Consider the following 21,142-nt stretch of genomic DNA (forward strand, 5'->3'; position numbering starts at 1 on the left):
AATTCAGGTAGTGGATATTTGCCAAAAAATAGATGTCAGAATTTTTTGAAAAATAATGTGAAGGTGTTTACGTATCATATATTTTTTAGTGTGTAAATTTACTTGCGAGCTTTCTCTCTGGTGACATTTATCGTAAGAATTGACCTAGCATCATTACATTAGTTTTACATTGTAGTACCTAATCTTCATAATTTTTACATGTAAAACTCGTGATGTCCAAAATATGTAATTGCTTGCCAAGTAATAGTCCCTTTTTATACTCTCAAAGGCCGTTGGATTAAACAAGATGTACAATAAAAAATAAAAAAGCTGTTCTGCATGCTGATACGTGATAATCTTTATGAAACGGCCACTAGCCCTGCAGAGCGAGTTCGTCTTCTTGCTGGAAAGAAATATGAATCCGGCGCATGGCTACAGGTGCTCCCTTCCGGCAAACTCAGCACTCTGCTAACCATCAGTACTTTCAGGATTGCGGTTTCGCTGCGCTTGGGGACAGCATGCGTGGCCCCACACCGTTGCCACTGTGGCGCCGCCGTGACGAAGTTTGGCACCCACAGCCGTAGGTCAAGCAATAATCTAGTCTAGAACTTTTTTCTTTAAACTTATTGGAAGATTGCTTTTTAGGACTAGAAGATTGCTTTTTCAGGGTCCAAAATTTGCTCCATATTTTTGTTATTCTTCTGTCCAGTTAGTCTTAACTCCTCTGTTCTTTTCGAATGAAATTTGCTTGCCTAAATATAGCTCTCTACATGAATGATGCACTTCAAAAGTGTAACAACCAGATATCGGTGAACTTTCGCACGGATAAAAGTATTTTTGACCTTTCACGTCTCAGGGCTAAAAGCAAATTACAGTGTGTCTCGGTCACAGAAATTCTATACGCTGACGATGTATGTCTTATGGCTGATAGCATGGAAGTCCTACAGAGTTATCTGGAAAACTTAGACGAATCATGCCGCAAATTTGGCCTAGTAATTAGTGCATCGAAAACTCAGATTGTCAAACAACCTGCAAGAGGGAAATCTGCGAACGATGCTACTGCTTATTTAAGGGGCAAAGCACTGGACGAAGTGGGTACATTTAGGTATCTAGGTAGTCTGCTGCAGCCTTTGGCGGTCTGAACCAACGAGTTTGGAAATCGTACGATCTTAGCCTCCACACAAAGCTTGCAATAGAGCAATTATTCTACCTCTGTTGCTCTATGCTTCGGAGACATGGTGCTTATACAAAGGAGACATTAAACGTCTAGACACATTCCATCTACGATGTCTCCGAGCAATACTGCGGTTGAAGTGGCAGGATCGTGTTCCAAACTCGGAGGTTCTTCGTCGAACGGGCATGCCGGGTGGAATGTCTACTCATAAAAGGTCAATTGCGTTGGTGTGGGCACCTTGTACGTATGGCACCATCGAGACTGCCCCTAAAGCAGTATTTTACTCTGAGCTAGCCTCAGGTAAACGCAAGGCTGGTGGGCAGTACCTGCGATACAGGGATGTCTTGAAACGCCAACTTTTGGCCACCGGCATATCATGCGAGTCGTGGGAGGAGCTTGCATCTCGGAGATCGGACTGGCGAACTGCTGTCAATACGGGTCTTGATAAATAATATTGTCTTCGGTTACCGCGATACTTACTCATGAAATAAAACTATGAAAACGGATTATATCACGTATATTGGATTGTATCGTGTTATAAATTCAATATACGCGATACGCGATATAATCCGTTTTCATAGTTTTATTTCACGGGTCTTGATAACTTTGAGCACACCCGACTTGAAGATCTTGACGCCAAACGCCAGCTCCGAAAAACTCGGCCCAAGCCCTCCTACCATTACACATACAACGCATCTGGGCAACTCTACTGTGTTCTGTGTTGTCGCATTTTCAAAACTAAATTTGGATTTGCAAGCCACGCTCGCGCCCACGCACGTAATAGTTAAGACCCTTTTTATTTAATTTGTCAGGATATCGCCGTCGACGGATACGTCTGGGAGGACATCATCATATTTCTTCTGTATCGATATACACGGTGGCTAAAAAATAAGTGCATTCCCGTTGCCAGGGAGATTTTGGGATTATACTGAGCAACTTTTACTATGTGGGACCAACCTCGAAAACGCGAATAAAAATTGGCTGTTTCATACATTTTAGCAGTCCCTTTTTTTACGGGAGGGTATTTTTTTTACGATTTCGTGGTTGGTGCCATAGTAAAAGTTGCTCAGTATAATCCCAAAACCTCCCTGGCATCGGGAATGCACTTATTTTTTAGCCACCCTGTATATTTTGGCTCTTTTTCCGTTACTCATTATTTTAGTTTTATTGATATTCATTTTGAGGCCGATTCGTTTGCTCGTTGTTTGAAGTGTTTGCATCATATCCTGTATTTATTTCTTCGGGCTTGTTCGAAAATATTGCGATATCATCTGCAAAGCAGAGATGGTTTAAGCTTTTCCCGTCGGTTTTGATGCCTTTATTTCTCCAGTTAAGAGATTTAGTGATGTTATGTAAGACGGCAATGAATAGAGTTGGTGATATTGGGGCCCCTGTCTGACTCCTCTTTCTATCTTTATTTTTTTACCTGTATTTTCGAGTTCAATTTTGCTTGTAGTTGTTATATACGTATTTTAGAAATCTATGTATGTATTATGAATGTTGTACTCTGGCAGTACTTTCCATATCGATACCTTTGGGTTCAATTGGCGTAAAGGACAAAATGCTAGTTTTCAGGAGACGCTAAAAACAGCGTTTTTAGGGTTCCGTACCCAAAGGGTAAAAACGGGACCCTATTACTAAGACTCCGCTGTCTGTCTGACTGTCAATCTGTCACTAGGCTGTATCTCAAGAACCGTGTTAGCTAGACAGTTCAAATTTTCACAGATGATGTATTTCTGTTGCCGCTTCAACAACAAATACTAAAAACAGAATAAAATTAATAAGGGGCTCCCATACAAAAAACGTGACATATATACCGTAACGGTACGGTACCCTTCGTGCGCGAGTCTGACTCGCACTTGGCCGGTTTTTTTAATGTTGATATATTTTTGTTGTTTATGAGCTATATTTTTGATGTGGGATTTTTTCGATAGCGAATGTATGAGTATTGTAAGGGGGAAATTCAAAGGGCTAGTGGGGGTAACGGCACCACTTTTCAGCCCGGCAACATCGGGTTTCTAGGAGCGTAGGAACCCCACTACAAGGATCAGAAGTCAAACTGCGGTGCGCTATTTTTGCAAACGGAACTTCACTGAGAGCCCGGTCTATCAGGTGCATTGGCCAAGGCGATTATTGCAATAGTGCAAAAGACCGGTCATGCCTGAAATGGCCTCTGTTACCTACGTGCGTCCCGGAGTGCGTGTGATAATGATGGAATGTACCGCCTACATAACTTAAATAACGTAATCTATGATAAATAAGTTTATAAAATGGTGTGAATAATACGAATAAACTTGCCAGTTTAATTTTATTTCTCAAAAAATATGACTATTTTTTTGTAATTAATACATACCTCATTGATCATCATCATCCTCCTAGCGTTGTCCCGACATTTAGCCACAATCCACGTAGGGTGCCTGGGGTCTGCTTTGCAACCAAGCATGTACATATGAAATAATATTGAACAATAATTGTAATAACAAAACCTAACAGCCCTTTTGCAGATTACCGACCAACCACTTCTTTACCTTAAACCTTATCTCCACCTAACCAACCAGCCAACGTCTTTAGCTTAAAACCATTTATAAAATTACGTAAAGACCTTCACAATATTTTCAAAACGATACTGACAAATCACTTGAAACATCGTAAATAAATTCAGATAGCCAGAAATATACTGCGTGAGAACGTTTAAAATGGACTCCATCAATTATATTTCTAAACCTTAGAATTTGACAGATCACGCGATCCGTTAGCAATTAACGGGTGTAATAAGTGCTAATTAATGCCGGTAGTTTAAAATTAAAATATTAACCAACCACAATTAACAGACTGATCAACGTCAAGGAGCAGACGGTTTGGTGCAACCCGACCTAAGTGACAGGCTTAAAAATGCGTGAGAAAACAGAATAATGGACTTTTTTAATACTTGCCGATTTAATTTCTTTCTTATTTTTTTGTAAGATCCCGGTAACAACATAACAAGTTGCTGATATTTTGCTGCATGTTAAACCTTAATAAAAGCGATTATATTATCTAGTGTAGGTGGTTTTCATTGAAGTATTTCTGGACGTGAAACTCGTATAATTACAATTAAAAATACAACTGAATCTTTACTAAGCAGCACACATCATCAACATCTACAAAGTGACTTGTTACGCTATTAAATGCAAAAAGACGGAACACCTATTCATATGTATTGAATACACTCGTTTGGTAGCGTGAAGTGAAATCCAATTAAAATGGTTAACACTAACCAGGCCAAAGAGGATTAATCTTCCTTGTTAACTAGTAGCAGTGTATTAGAAAATCGTTTACAGTTCCTCAAACATAACAGTTACTCGTACAAGTCATACATGAGTCTCGTTTAAAAAAAAATATAATTTTAGAAAACCCTATTAACCCTAGTATATATATTAATTAAATTTATTATAATTTTCATTAATAATGATAATGTTGTTAATGTATTTGTCAATTATCTTTATTAAGTAGATTGGTTTTCCTTGCACCAAGTTTTAGTGTTTTTGTTTGGCCCTATGGCCTTAAGTCCATAATTTGTACATCAAATATAATGTATGTTTTATATATGTAAATGTATTTTCAAGAGTAACTAATACTAGTAAGTAATTAACATGCTCCTAATTTATATTAGCGAAGAGTTGTGGTATTTAAAGTAATAATAGGTATATAAAACAAACTCGTCATTGTTTTAATGGAGATTGTGTTTTCTGTATTATAATTTCACGGCAATGACAAGTAAAACAGTCCTTAAATGCCATGAAACGCAGTAGCTATCTTCCCCAACTAGCCAACACAACATTTTCTTCATCATTAGTGAATTTCATTTCCCTGAGGTTTTAGCAAAAGCTTTCCTTTATACAGATGTAGTGCATAATTATTTTCCATCGTATTTTCACGGAAACGTACGAACGTGTCCTTGCTATTTCAGTCAGTCTCGGTACAAAAAATACTGAGGTTGACTGAAGTAGCATGACAAACACGATCGTTTCCGAGAAAATACGATGGAACACAATTATCCACTACATCTGTAAAATACCTTCTAAATTACAACCTTAATATTATACTTAATTAATGAACGTATATACTTCTCCTCAGAAGCAACATTATTTATGACAAGCATTATTTATGAATTATGTCAATTACATTGTTATTTTCGAAGTACTTATAATTAGCTATATTACTATATTTTCAAGGATATCTCTCGAAATCACTTTTTGTGTTAGATTTAGATCATTTATTTCTCAATAAGTATTACATGTTTTTATTACAATCGTATATAAAGTTGAATACAACAAGGACTGAACGTCAACAAGGACTTCCTAAACGAATGACATAAATCTTGTAAATTATTTATTATTATCTGTCTAATTTTTCTATAGTATTTACAGCTACAAAAAAAGCTTGATTTTTTTAATACTCCATTTGTTGTTCCAGTTTATTGTTAGATAATATAACTACCATAAATATTACATATATTCTCAAACATATTTTTTTAAATCATATTCTCTTAAGTACACTTAGCCACTAAATGGAAAATTATTTTTGCCGCCTGAAAATTCAATAAACCAAATGATGCAGAATAAAACCGGATGATTTATGAAGCCTTGTTAGTGTACTGAAGCGTGAATATAGTAAGTATACCGGCTGTTGTAAAATATGAAATTGGAATCGAAGCAATTATGCCTATGACAAACGAAGGAAAAGACGAAAACATGGCATAACTTGAGGAAAATTGACTGAAAAGCGAAAACAAACCTTAAAATAATTATCTGCGAGTATACTTGTCGGAGTTTTTTACGATGTCCGAATAGTAGTAGGAGCTACGGACACTGTTCCTCTTAACTACCATTCGGAAACGATTTAAAAGTAAAAGAGTTGACAAGTTTGCAACAATTGAGTTAAATTGAATATTAATATTTTTTAAGGAACTCAAAAATATATTTTTACCTTTTATTAGAATTTGTTACAAAATTGCTAAAAGCAGTCAAGGAATTCATATTTATACACAAAGACAGAAATATGTACTTAAAGATTTTATAGATTGTTAACTACAGAGTACAATGAATTCAGTCGATCGACCAAATACTGCAACGCAACGTAAATCACATGCAAGTTCTTGAATCGTCTTAAAGGGGCTTAATTTTTATATAGGTACATACATATACCTTTATCTATTCATTATTCTGCTTACAACAAATCTTACCGTCATCGTGACACAAATAAGTCAAATAACGATATAATTTTTAAAAGCTTCGAAGTGGTCCTTAATCCACCCGTCTCCTGGTCTATAAGATTAACTGGCCGTTTTACACACAATGTCAATAATTCGGTATTTGTAGCGCATCATCGCTTCACCAATTTGTACGGATGACGAACAGAAAAAACGCCAAGTCATGTTATACTAGTTGTTATTAATGATTGATTGATTGAGTAATGTGAAGATCAGCGAACTTTTTGGAGTCGTTTTTATATTTTAACCTTTTTACGATTTTAAACATTGCTATAAAACACGAGATTTCGTAAGCCCGCAAATGGGACTTGACTATTTCGAGTTTTATACCACACCGACGTTAACAGGGCAACTGTATTTTCCTTTTTTCAAATTCAGATTCCAGTAAATACTAAGCAAGAAATAAATATATTATGTCTGAAAACGCACGTTCTCATTTTTAACCGACTTCAAGATTTCAAAAGGAGGAGGTTATCAATTCGGTTTTTTTTTATGTTTGTTACTCCATAACTCCGTCATTTCTGGACCGATTTTGAAAATTCTTTTTTTGATTGTATATACATACAGATTGGTCCCGTTTTGGTCAAAACGCAGTTCTGATGATGGGATCCATAAGGAATCGAGGGAACTCCTCACATGTTAAAGGCATACATATAGTGATTTTAGTATTTTCATCAACAAATCAAGCATTTACATTTAAAAAAGTGACATTTGATTAAGTGGAACTGCTGATGATGATCAGAACGGAACTCTTCAATGACGCATAGTTCACTTTTGGCGATTTGTCCTCTTCGTTATGATCGGTAAGCAAGTTAGGTTTTCAAGACACATTTTTGTCAAGCTCGAGTTCTGATGATGGGATCCATGAGGAATCGAGGGAACTCCTCAAATGTGAAAGGCATACATATAGTGATTTTTGTATCTTCATCAACAAATCCAGCATTTCCATTTAAAAAAGTGATATTTGATGAAGTGCAGCTGCTGATGATGATCAGAAATATCAGAATGGAACTCTTTAACGACGCATAGTTCACGTTTGGCGATTTGTCCTCTTCGTTATGATTGGTAAGCAAGTTAGGTTTTCAAGACACATTTTTGTCAAGCTCGAGTTCTGATGATGGGATCCATGAGGAATCGAGGGAACTCCTCAAATGAGAAAGGCATACATATAGTGATTTTTGTATTTTCATCAACAAATCCAGCTTTTACATAAAAAAGTGACATTTGATGAAGTGGAACTGCTGATGATGATCAGAATGGAACTCTTCAACGACACATAGTTCACGTTTGGCGATTTATTCTCTTCGTTATAAACCCAGACCCAAACTTGAACCTGGACTTTTTTTTGAACTGCGATCCTCACAGAACCGAACTGCTATCAGAAAAGGGGGTTAGGTTAGGATAGAACTGTGACCCTTACAGAAACGAAATGCTATCAGAACATTGGGTTAGGTTAGGTTAGAACTATGACCCTTACAGAAACGAAATGCTACTAGAAACGTGGGTGGTTTTACCTCATTTTAGTTAGGCAAAAGATGCTGTCTTGTTCATTTCATTGTCTGGAGTGCACCATCAGCAATAAGTAACCTTTCAACGGCATCCCCCATTGAAGTCGGTTTTTTTTTTTCTTAAAAATTATTACACATTGACATTGCTGAGTATATAATATGAGCTGAGTGATTACATTTGATGATGATGACGACTAAGAACATAAGTCAGAATATGACTTAAAAATAATTAGGGATGATACATTTCTTTAATATTTCTGATAATAAATATAAAGCTTCCATCCAAGCTTCACTCACTTCACATCCTTTGTTCGTCCTAATCCCGTAAATTGGTGCACGCGTTTGACTAAATTGATGGTCTGGAGCCATCTGAAAGTCGCACTTTGCTGGACTACTTTTATCTAATGATAGCTGGCATCAACGATTAAATTTGCTTTCAAAAGGACGGAAGTGCTCACTTTAATAATAAAAAGCGCTACTTTTAATTACCTACTCAAACTAGGCTGATATGAAACCACAAAGGCATTAATTGCGTTCTACCTATTCAATTGCACACATAAATTTTAATATGAGTAATTTGTTTACAGAACGACTCTGACGATGACCAATGCGCGCTCAGCGACAAATGGCAGTACGAGAGGAAGTCACGGCGGTGGTCGCGAGTCGTCGAGATCACACCGCAGGCGCAGCGGAGGTTACAGGTGTGCAACATGATTATGAGCATACCTACTGATGGCCAACGCTCGCAAATGGCAGTACGAGAGCGCCGTAAATATATGTTCACAAGACAAAACGCCGAACATTTTTAGCAATTTTTGTAATGAGTTAATTATGCAATTTAAAAAAGTTTCATTCGAACTTAAAAAGTTCGTGCTGGGAGTCTAATGGCATTATTCATAAATGCGCTACAAGCCTCATTTAGCTATCAATCGTTTGCCTTAATTGCCTTAATCTGTTATTTTGACTTAAATATGTACCTATTTATTTAACTTTAGTTTAGTTTATTTATCTCATTTATACAGTTTTCACACATGCATAAGAAAGTAAGAAAGGGAACATAAATTAACTGATTGAGGCTTGTAAAGTTTTAAGAATAAGGGTGTGAATATTTTTTTTTGTTTTCTTGCATCATCAAGGAGACAAGGATCTTAATTTATTATGTAGGTGTACATAATTATGCAGGTGTAACTTGCATAAGTAAAACTAATGTTACCTGCAAAGTAGAGATTGTATTTATTATACCAGTATAAACGCAAAATAGCCCATGATATGAAGACCGGTGGCTCATATACGAGATAAGGTCAAATTTGGGATAATTATAAAGTTATGCGATAAGTTGAAGGGTTAATTACGTTCATGATAGCATCAGGTGGATCGCAGTCTAATTTACATACTAAATATTTTGCATAATTTTTCTGTATTTGCATAATATTTTTTTTTTTTATAAATAAAAAAAACGTTTATGTCAAAATATGAAAACAAGGTGAGTAAACCCCGCTGGGTTAAAAGGTCTGAAGGCATGGCAGTCGCAGTAGGTATAGTCTATCAAAGGACTGTCTCATTTCAAACATAGATAGAGAGAATCATACTATCTTTGTCTTACACTAGTACTAGCATGAGTAGCACCCAAAAGAAAAGGATGAGTATAGTTTTTTTTGTTCTTATTTATAGACAATTTGGTTTGACCAAATATAGGTACTTCTTGGGGTTAGGTTGCTAATACGGACCTCGGGCCCCTCCTGTTACCTACAGTTTCCTTGTTTAGTACAATAAAGTATTTATTACTTACTTACTTTTGGGGCGCAACCGGGAAAGCGGTAATATAAGGGAGAAGGATATTGTAATTTTTTTATAAAATTTAATAACTTTTCTTCCATTTCTATCAAAATATTTTAAAAGGACTTCTTCTTTAAATAAAACCGGCCAAGTGCGAGTCGGACTCGCGCACCGAGGGTTCCGTACTTTTTAACCGCCTTCATTAGTATTTGTTGTTAAAGCGGCAACAGAAATACATCATCTGTGAAAATTTCAACTGTCTATCACGGTTCATGAGATACAGCCTGGTGACAGACAGACGAACAGACGGACAGCAGAGTCTTAGTAATAGGGTCCCGTTTTTACCCTTTGGGTACGGAACCCTAAAAAAGATCGTCTTTAAATTGTCTCCCATATATTATTTCCATACTTGGTATATACCTGCCTATAATCAATCAATAGCTAGAATCGCATTAAAATGCAACTCATATGGAGATACTTATTATGAGGCTCCGAATTCGATGCAAACCTATCCATTCCTATTTTTTTAACTACCAGATTTAGGTTACTTAGCTGCCCGGTTAAATACGGGCTAAATAAAAGTAACATTTTTGCCTACAGGTGATAGCTGCAAGAGCGATAGCAGAGAGAGAAGCAAGAGAAGCGAGAGGGGAAGAGGAGGACGACGAGGACGACACCCTTCCCACCATCAGAGTAGGACTGGTCGATGCTGATGGGCACTACACCGATGTTGAACCTGACTTGTACGTACAATGCGATTTAGAAAGGGCGTTGATGTCCCCACAGCTTATGACATAACAAAAAATAAGTAGCTAATTGTTCTTTTTTGCATGCTTGGTTACAAAACCCTACAGACTAAAATTCACCTTTATTAAGGTATGCACTCTTCAGAAGACTATGAAAAATAAATAGCCCTTAGGCCACTTTCTAGTTAACCAAAATCAATCTCCGATCATATAACAATCAATACTCGAACAAAGAAATTAACGAGACCGTATCTCCACATCAGAACACGTGGTTGCTTTTATAAGCTCATATAACTGATGAAAGCTGAATTCAAAAGTAAACTTTAAGTTGAACGGAGTTTGATCGATTTTTGGTTGTGACGGCTGAATAAGATGTAAGTTTTAAATATGATTTGATATGTTAATGAGCGAGTAACAGTACACGAAGGCTCACACCAATAATTGGCCCTTGATTGCGCAACGATTGAAATGTTAGATACAAAGGGAACGTAATAGATATATAATAGATGGTAGATGGTGCACTCTGATCTTTAAACATGATACTTTTTAATGTAAGTTGCTAAGATTGCTACCTAGAATGCACCCAAGAACTGCATTTCAAGAGATCCATCGTAAAAAAATCATTTCGAAAAGTTTAGTAAAAGGCTTTTATTTTTATACATTATAACATAAGATCGCTTATAGATGTTAAATATGCATTAAGACATTAAATTTGTCACAAATATTCCTAAGCAGATTGAATGCCAAAACATCCGTCCAATCAAAAACATACGAGTATCTTTTCAACGGCCTCTGTGAAGAAAAACTCTTTGGCTCCGTCATTCTTTATCTCAAAGCTAACTTGAGCCTCATGCCCTTTTGAGTTCTAATCTGCATTTCAATCTCAAAATAATTTGTATTGAGGTGGGGGTTTTCTTAACCTGGTGGGTCCACACTCCACGTCGTATGGGGCGCCCGTCACTTTCATGCTACCACGTTTTGTAACACGGACTCTTGACATGGCTAAATGGCTCGCTCTGTCAATTCTAATGGACTAGTCTGTTAAGTGTCCGACTCTATTTGTTTGTTTGCATCGATCATCACGACATTATTTCCGTTGATGCATTTTAGATAAGAGTAATCAATGGGCATGGTCACTATTTTATAACTTAAATGGTTGCCCACGGCGATGACTGACGCATTTAAGTAAGAGATATCTTGAATCAAGCTTCTGCGTTTACTGTTACTGTAGATTCATAATGTTAGAAAATGAATCTTTACGTTTTCAATCAAAAACAATTTATCCATTAGTTACTACTCGTATGTGTCACTTATTTGGCTTGCTTTATAAACTAAACATCGGATTCGCTTTTGGTTCAAACCTATTGAAACGCATTGAAATCTAAAATGTTACGTGACTTTCAAGAGGAACATGATCTGGTTTAATTTAATTAAACTAGTTCTTGCAGCAATATGACATTTTTGCAGCAATATCGATAAAAAAACATCAATACAACTGGTTGAACAAATAAAGTCGCGATGCTACTTCCCGCGACACAGAATTAGTATTTTGTGCAACAGGTACATAAAAGGGTTCTTAAAATTCAAGGGCCGAAGTTACAAAATAAAACGAAGTTACGAACGCACACAATATTTTTCTAAGACAGCAGCAAACACCTAAAATTATAAATAAAATCGAAGTAAATATTTGTTTGTAGATCTTTGCCTAGAAGTCAGAATTAAAAAAAAAACCGACCAAGTGCGAGTCGGCCGAGGGTTCCGTACTTTTTAGTATTTGTTGCTGTTATAGCAGCAACAGAAATACATCATCTGTGAAAATTTCAACTGTCTAGCTATCACGGTTCATGAGATACAGCCTGGTGACAGACAGACAGACGGACAGACGGAAAGCGGAGTCTTAGTAATAGGGTCCCGTTTTTACCCTTTGGGTACGGAACCCTAAAAAACAACAGTTGCATAATATTGTATGAATGAGTATTCCTAAGAACACTGCTGTTAGGATCCTAAGAACACTGCGGCAGCTGCTGCGCCGGGGCCCCGCGCGCCGCACTTCTTATGAAGTTGATTTCAATCTCATTGGCACTCATTTAATCTACAAATTAGAGTGCTGGAGTAGAAAATTTTAATTACTTCATTCGAAATGTAATGAACGTGTGAATATAACCGTTAAGTACGTTGTTTTGTTTCTTTAATTAAACTGCACTTTCAAGAGGCTATTAAGATATTATTAATCTTATGATAAGAGGTTTCCGCTCTAGATGTAGGTCTATGTAGGTTATTGGGATTGACGCAACTAAGGTTCGCGTAGGTCGTCAGTGCGAGCGACTTCAAACTTATTAGAAAAAAAAGGTAAGTAAGTCTCTCGTAGAGTCTCGCGCCTGCAGTGTGTCCTTACTTTCACACAAACCCGTTATCATGCGACAGTTTAATATTTTAGCAATCTATACTTAGTGTACCTATGTTTGTTTAGATTTAAAGATCTAACTTTTTTTCTCATAAGACTACATAATATTCACAGTGCCGGATTTAGCCAGCGCGGGGCCTGTAGCAAATTCTATCATACCATGGATTGTTTTAATTTTGTTGTCGGACGAAGCAAACGAAGTGAAACTCAGGTTTTTTACGGCCACAATGCGTAGGTGCGCGGGGCCCTTTTACCTCGTGGCTAATCGGCCACTGAATATTCACTTACACGAGTATTTCTTTTTTTTTTCGTGCAAAATACATTTTAGCTGTGAGCCCACAAATAACTTAAATAGGTACTTACATATATGACTTAAACTAAAAATATACAAATAAAAATTTTTTGGCGGGTAAATCAAAACTGTTTATGCATAAATAATATCACATGTACTTTCGCTAGAATCCACCGCTCTCAGTGACGCCATACATTGACTAACAGCCTATCATTATTACTTATGCTTTGGCAATCCGAAATGGAAACGTGATAGGTGAAGGGCTAAGTACCCGAATTGTAAGTAGAACAATCGTTGGACTTAATTATAGTCATTGTGTTGGCCCTTTGAAACGGTACAGTGAAGTGCATAAATGTTCAAAGGTATAAGGTACTTATTTAAAGTTTCTATTTATCCTGTTACTATTGCTTAGTTCAAAACTACGTAAGTACATTTTCTAAAGTAGGCGTGTTCTAAAAATATCTAATACTCGAATAAATATACAGGAAATTAAACATATTATCTAAGTAAATATCTAAAGTTAAGGAAATATTTCTATAAATATTTGTCGGAAATAGTAACTCAATCGGCGACCGTTCAATTAGCCATTGTACCTAATAGGTAAGTTATTAAAATTCAGTCGTATTTCCCTACTATTTCCTATTCCCTATACAGCGCAGTCATTTGTGAAGGCTTTGATTTGGCAGCGTTTGAACAGGCTTGTTGGTTTTAAATTAATGTTAACCGCAGCTACAAAGGCCCCGGGCCAATTTTCAACGGTTAGATACGATTCGGCTGGTTTGTGATTACAATTAGCTGTCAATAGGGAATATTACGCGAAACTGCGCAGGGGGGGCCACTACCACAATATGAGGGTGTATCGCAAAACAAGACAATCGAAATTTCGATATCTAACATCTCTGTCACTTTTGCATATATATTCGAGCGATAAAGAGGCAGATAGCGAAATTTCGGATTCGCGTTTCCCGGTAGGTCCTCTGTAAACAAACCGCCTTGATGCATCAATGTCATATTTTATTATTTTGACGGCTGGTCTGGCCTAGTGGGTAGTGACCCTGCCTGTGAAGCCAATGGCCCGGGGTTCGAATCCCGGTAAGGGCAATTATTTGTATGATGAGCACAGATATTTGTTACTGAGTCTTGGGTGTTTTCTATGTATTTGTATATTATATACTATATCGCTGTCTGAGCACCCACAACACAAGCCTTCTTAAGCTTACTGTGGGACTTAGTCAATCGGTGTAAGAATGTCCTGTAATATTTATTATGTATTATCTCTGAAAACTTGTCAAAAACCTGTTAAAGGTACAGTATGTATAACTTACTCTATGGTTTATTAAAAAGGCTAGTGCTGCACTCTAGTGGCAGAACATCGCAGTAATATCCCCTATTGTATCTTAATCATCTATTACTAATAACGTGAAACTAGACTTTTTGTTTACCAAAAAACGTAGGCATTAAAAGCGCCCCCGACAATACCCTAATTTAACACACATAAAAAAGCACCCTACGCCTTAGTGTCAAGCTTTTGTAGTATGCTTAGCCCATTTTTTTTCTCAACCTGTATATTGTTACGGGGATTAACAAAAATCTATAATAACGTCCTTATGTTATTACGTTCTTTGAAGCGCACCCTAGGTACTAGTTGTTTAGAATTTTATTCACGGATTAATTTATACATGCAGTATAAATTTCGCGATATAAAAAAAAACAAGAAAACTTATGTTCAACCTCGGTCCACTGACATTGCAATTTTGGTCTGTGCTAATTTATACCTACGGCATCCGCCACGCTATGTGATTCACAAAAAATGTGTCTCTACTCGCCTCTTTGTTCTACGAGTACTTACTACTTTACCCTGAAATTCGTAAAATAAAATGCTAGAGAACGAACGCTTTAGTCCATCTGATCATTGGCCGTTCTAGAATAGTTATTTTCCATAATGTGACCAGAGAGGGAAATGAATGGAGAAGGGGTCGTCCACTTTCTTCTTAATTATGGTCAAATTTATACTGGTTTGTCGGTGGTTGTGTTTGGCATTGTGAATAAGCGCCTCGGAATCAACATCAGTTGCTTCCTGTCGGAAAACTTTTAACAAGCGCCAAGCGCCTGGGTACTAAACTAAATTGAATTGTGCGGGATTTTCGAATCCGTGCTTTTGTAGTGGATTGGTTTTGTTAACCGACTCCAATTAAAAACTTAATGTATTAATTTATTTTGGGTCAATATCAATAAACAATAGACATATGTAGATACTCGTATCTTATTTTCATGTACCTGTATTAGATACGTTATTCTATTAATGTACAATCTATTATTTCATAAAATTATAAGTCTTAAGTGGCAAAAGTACCCACTCCATTATAACTTTACACGTACTGGCTCATAGTAGGCACTAGGCAAAGTAGCAGATATTTTAGTAGTTTTGCGCAAACTTAGAAGAACTTAAGGAGATAAGCTAGTGACTTCACACCAGTTAATGAGAAAAGTTTCATAGACGGTCGTTACGATGCGCTATTTATAGTAGCATCAGTAGAAATGGGAATGTACATAGTAAGTATTTAAAATATTGAAATGGCAGAATCATCAACATTTTCATATGTTTCACCAAGCACGAATTAAATGAATTTGAATTCGAATTTTCTTGTATATTGGAAGTTTATTTAAATCTAGATATCTATCAAAAGCGGTGACAAATAGGAGCGAAAAGAACGAAGCCATTTTTTTAATGCAAGTATTCTCTATCTTTACTTGTAGCCTTAAAATCGGTTCCCACCTAGTGTATGTACAATTGTACATACACTAGGTGGTGGTGGTGGTCGCAATAATATATACCTATTGCGTGTTTAATTCAGCAGCAGGTTAAACACACGGCTTCCAGAAGTTAAATTAACTTTTGACATTAGGTACATGCTGAGTATTCAAGCATTTAAATCGGGTATTGTTTTCCATTTATTAACGAACTTCGTCGCCACACGAACAAACTTACTCCGAACTCATTACGCTTTAATATGTGTTTAGGAATGATTCAACGACTTCTCTTTCTGTAATTCAACTTATTGACGCAGTAAAACATTGACTCGGAGTCACATTTGTTTTCTTAAAGCCAAAACAATCTTAATAACAGCAGTTTTAAAAGTAAGCTTGAATTTGTAGTTCTATTGACATGTTGGAAAACTCATTACCACCATCATGACTCGTTTCCAAAATGCTGAGGATCGCGGCATCATGTCCTTATGTTGAAGACCAGCCTCCTACGTGTACTTAGGCGCCAAGCGCATAGCCTCATGCAGTTTAATTGCATGATTGCCCTTAAGTCGGGCTCTAACTATAAAACTCCCATGAGGCTTTGTGCTTTCAATGACCACTTCACCGTCTTTTTAGGTACCTTGGCTTAAGGCAAACCAAGAAGTTAAGTAGACTACGTGACTGGAAATCAATACTTTTTGTCAGGAACACGTGCAACTTTTCCAGTGATGAAATGGCATTAAACTTTTAGCCACGACAATACTCTCCTTGTTAAGTATATTCATGTCGCTTAGTTGCGAACTGCAAAAAGGTAAATTACCTTAGCTGTGTTTCTCGTTTGAGATCTAAGAACAAAGTTGGGTAAAACGTTAAGATCGTTTGCTTTTACCTGAACTTAGGCAAGTTAATGTTAGTCGAATTAACTTGGTTGATGCTACTTAGCAAGTTGAGTTGACTTTAACTCGAGTACAGTTTTGTAGTTACAAATTATGACGCAATTAAATTACGTACTATAAGGAAAGGAAAATTATGTTCAAACCATTTTAATAAGTACTATGCTTAGCTTTGTAGCACAGACTAGCAAAGTATGTAGGTAACCTACTCAAGTCAATGGAGATACTAAAGGTATTTGCCTCTACCCTGAATAAAGAATAACTGTAGATTGAATTAGCCATTCTCGTTGAATTTTTTCAATTTACCGTTTCTTGTATATTTAGCCTGATATTCCATCAAAACGCTATTGTAAAGTTAAGATACTTTATCTAAATTCGGAAGTTGGCAAGAATTTGCATGGCTACGAATTCAGGGGTAACATTTTGCGACCTCCTTACTTGTGTTCAGGATCGCTACACAATACACTTTTAAATTTAATGTCAAGATTAAGTTTAAGAGATTTGATTGCGCACTTGTGACTTCGTGAAGCTCAATCCATCTACGTCACTTGCAAAACAAATGCTACTACGAGTAGTATAACAGGGTGGAAAAAATAATGGGCCCTGGAGGGAAAGTGCCTTAAAACTCTAAGTTAGCTCATTTTACTTAATGGAAACATTCTTTTATTTTTAAAAAGAAACAAAACTGCATTCAAATATTTTAATAATTTTTTTCAATTTTGCTTGTCTAAAAATATTCTTGAGTACTAAATATTCGATTTTATGGATATTTTGTACGACAGACGAGTGTAAGACCTCATGTTATCATTAACATTAACTGTGTCGACTAGTAAAATAATAATAGAGGGTGTTTATTTTTTGGAATTTTTAGTCGGCTCGATTCCCGGGCGAGATAAGCGAATTAAAAAAAATCTTTGAATGCAGTATTGTTTCTTTTTAAAAATAAAAAACTGTTTCCTTTAAGTGAAATGAGCTAACTTAAGGTTTTAAGGTACTTGCCCTCCAGACCCCATATTTTTTTCCACACTGTATAGTGGACTTTCGTGAGACAATTATTGATCTAGAGATCCGAGCTATAAGCTGTCAGGTCCAAGTAAGTATCGGTACATTTCTCAATTAACAAGTAACTGTTTCTCCTAATGTCCAAAGGTCTTCGTATAAGCAGTGACACCGGCCTAACCACAAAGACTACCCATCATTATGATGGTGAAGTTGCTTGTAAACGAATATTTAATTATAATGAAACAAATTTATATTTTTTTAACTATAGACGTCAGGAGATTATACTGCAATTTTCAATCTCCAAAATAAAATATTCAAGTACTTTTTGTACTAACCAGAATCTATCTAGACGAGATGGTATGACATTGGTATGGTCTATTATTTACGTTACGAGTATATGCAAATTTCAGCATAATTAGTAATTAACATAATAAAGAAGCACTATTTAATCTTAACCCCCTTTCCTTTTGAACTGGGTTGGAGTTCAGTTCAATTTGACAAAATTGAGATTAAACGACAAACTTTAGAACACTACAACAAAAGGAAAATAAATTTTTCCATAAAGCTGCCTATTTTTATGTTGAATTTTCTGATGACTTGTCAACGAGGACGGTTATAAGATTTTACAAGCTTTTATTTAACTTGCAATGTACCTATGAAGTATGTATGTAACATGTTTGTAAGGGTCAAATCTTGCAAGTTAAATTTGACCCACGGTTTCCGATTAAGCTGCTGCATACATATGTAAGTCGTTATGACCGAACATTGGTTGAGTAGCGCTAAATTAAAATGCATATATCTCGAAGATTATTATCTAGCTTCAAATTTTTGCCGCTCGAGTTATGAACACGGTGGATCGTGTATTTATGTACGTAATAACATACGGGCCATCGAAAATCTAGAACTGACAGCATTATCTGAAGAACGATATTGCGAAATATCGGCTATTGACCTTATAGATTTTAATATAACAATAGTTTGTGTTTATAGATCGAACTGTCAAATTAGTAGTAATGACTTTCTAGGGTACCTAGAACGTCTGCTCGATAAATTAAGTATTTTTGATAGGGAGTGCATTATTTTAGGGGACACGAACATAGACGACACAGTGAGTAACGTAAAGCCAGACTTAAAAAAATTATACGACGTACTTCGAGCCCACGACTTCAGAAATGTGGTGGATTTCCCTACTAGAGTCACGGGTACTACGTCCACAAACCTCGATCACATTTACTGGAACGGAGACCGCTCAGTGCTGAGCGCCGCTCCTGTCACCACTCACCTCAGCGATCACCTAGCCGTGCGTGCTGAGTTGCTGCGCCCGCGCGCCCCGCCCGCGCCCCGCACCCGCCGCGCTAGGATTTACTCCACACGAAACTACAACGAATTTCGAGCCGCACTGCAAAGCGTGGACTGGCATGATGTTATACACAGAAATAGGAATTCCGTCACAAATCTAACGTCATCTGTTATAAATATACTAAAAAATAAATTTAATATTTGCTTCCCAATTAAAACCGTGTTTAATAAAAAAAGAGAATCGTGGGTGACGAACGAAACTTACAACCTAAAAAACCTACTGTTTGAAATAATAGACTTAGGAAGACGTTTTTCCAATAACGAGAAACTAAATTTAATTATTTCCAGTATGAACACCAAATACATTAGTCTACTTAACTCAAAAAAAGCCGAGTTCTACACAAAAAAAATAAAAAACAATCCGAACACCGTGAAATCCATGTGGGGAGTATTAAACAGGGAAAGGGGCAAAACGTGCAACAATCAACTCGATTTTACAGAGGTAATTACCGACTTAGATGGAAACAAATTTAAAACAAAAAAGGCGGCAGCCGATGCTATAAACAAACGGTTTGCCGGAGCGGCGGCGGCCTGTAGCGCGACACCTGCTGACGTGCCGCGCGCACTCGCTGCGCTGCAGGCCGCGCGCCCGCCCGCCGACTGCTGCATCAGGCTGAAACCTTTCACCCCTGACGAAGTATTTTACATTATCACGGCCCGATTAGCTAAAAAACCAACTAGGGATATTTTTGACATCTCTGTGAACTTAGTCTACTCCGTCGCCGCGGAACTAGCACCCGTGCTCGCCATAGTTTATAACAGGTGTCTACGCGAAGGTATCTTTCCGAACCCACTTAAAGAAAGCCGAATCTCTCCGTTATTCAAAGGGAAAGGAAAGAGAGAGGATATCGACGCTTACAGACCTATGGCAATAATTCCAGTCATAGCTAAGATATTTGAGTGCGGCTTAAGTTCCAGATTAACGGAGTTTCTATCTTCCAAAAATGCGCTTTCGGAGAGGCAATATGCCTACCGAAAAGGCCGCTCAACAACCTCCTTGGCTCGGACCGTGATTCGGCAGGTTACTGAAGCCCGCGAGTGCAGGAACCAAGTCGCAGTCTTATGCTGCGACTTATCAAAGGCATTCGACGTTGCTGATCACGAAGTTCTGACCAGCAAACTTCGTCACTATGGCTTTGAAGGTACCGCCCTGACTTTGTTATCAGACCTTCTACGGAACAGAACACAAGTTGTGGTCTCTGATGGCGGTATAGTTCGATCTGACGCCGCGACCACAAGTATGGGCGTCGCACAGGGCTCGTCGGTGTCGAATATTCTATTCTCTATACTTTTGAACGACCTGCCAGAGGCTATCACCGGTGGAGAGACCTTCATGTATGCTGACGACGTGGCTGTTGTTGTGTCCGCCCCTACATACGACGAGCTCGAACTCAAACTTAACTTGATCGCCGCATCACTCTCGAATTGGTTTGGCATTAACGGACTTATCTTAAACACGAGCAAAACGCATTACATCGGCTTTGATCTGTCTGGACGGCAGGTTAGGCAGCTGTCAGTAATAGCAAATGGCACTGTAATCAGACAAGTCATGAACTCCAAATTTCTTGGTTTCGAGTTAGACAGCTGCCTCACCTGGAGTGGCCATATAGATCAGATGTGCAAGAAACTCGCAACGGCATGCTTTGCGTTGAGGCGGCTGGCTCGAGTACTTCCATTAGAAATGGTCCGAGCATGCTATTTTGCGTCAGCCCACGCACTCCTGCAGTACGGAGTCGAACTGTGGGCCGGTGCTGCCGATTGGGAGAGGGTCTTCCGGCTCCAGAAGCGCGCCGTTCGGGCGATAGGCCGTGTCCCTCAATGTCACTCCGCGAGGCCATTGTTCAAGTCGTTGGGAATACTTACGCTGCCCTCGCTTCTAATAATGCAAATGGCAATAAATACACGTGATGAAGTAGACTCCAATCCAATCATCGAAGCCCCGCGTAGGTACGCAACGCGCAGCGCGCGCGCCGGAATGCTGCCACTCGCATCGCACAAACTTGCGAAAAC

General features: G+C 37.6%; 1 protein-coding gene across 2 annotated transcripts in view; it reads left to right on the top strand.

The window, feature by feature from the left end:
* Nucleotides 1-21,142, top strand: part of LOC134741027 (rho GTPase-activating protein 7) — a 347,525-nt gene that overhangs the window by 307,616 nt on the left and 18,767 nt on the right. For both annotated transcript variants that reach the window (XM_063673759.1, XM_063673770.1), the window contains exons 4-5: nt 8,500-8,613; nt 10,289-10,431. In XM_063673759.1, the coding sequence (XP_063529829.1) occupies nt 8,500-8,613; nt 10,289-10,431 (257 nt within the window). The remainder of the gene's footprint in view (nt 1-8,499; nt 8,614-10,288; nt 10,432-21,142) is intronic.

The sequence above is a fragment of the Cydia strobilella genome, chromosome 1, assembly GCF_947568885.1.
Source record: "Cydia strobilella chromosome 1, ilCydStro3.1, whole genome shotgun sequence".
NCBI lineage: Eukaryota > Metazoa > Arthropoda > Insecta > Lepidoptera > Tortricidae > Cydia > Cydia strobilella.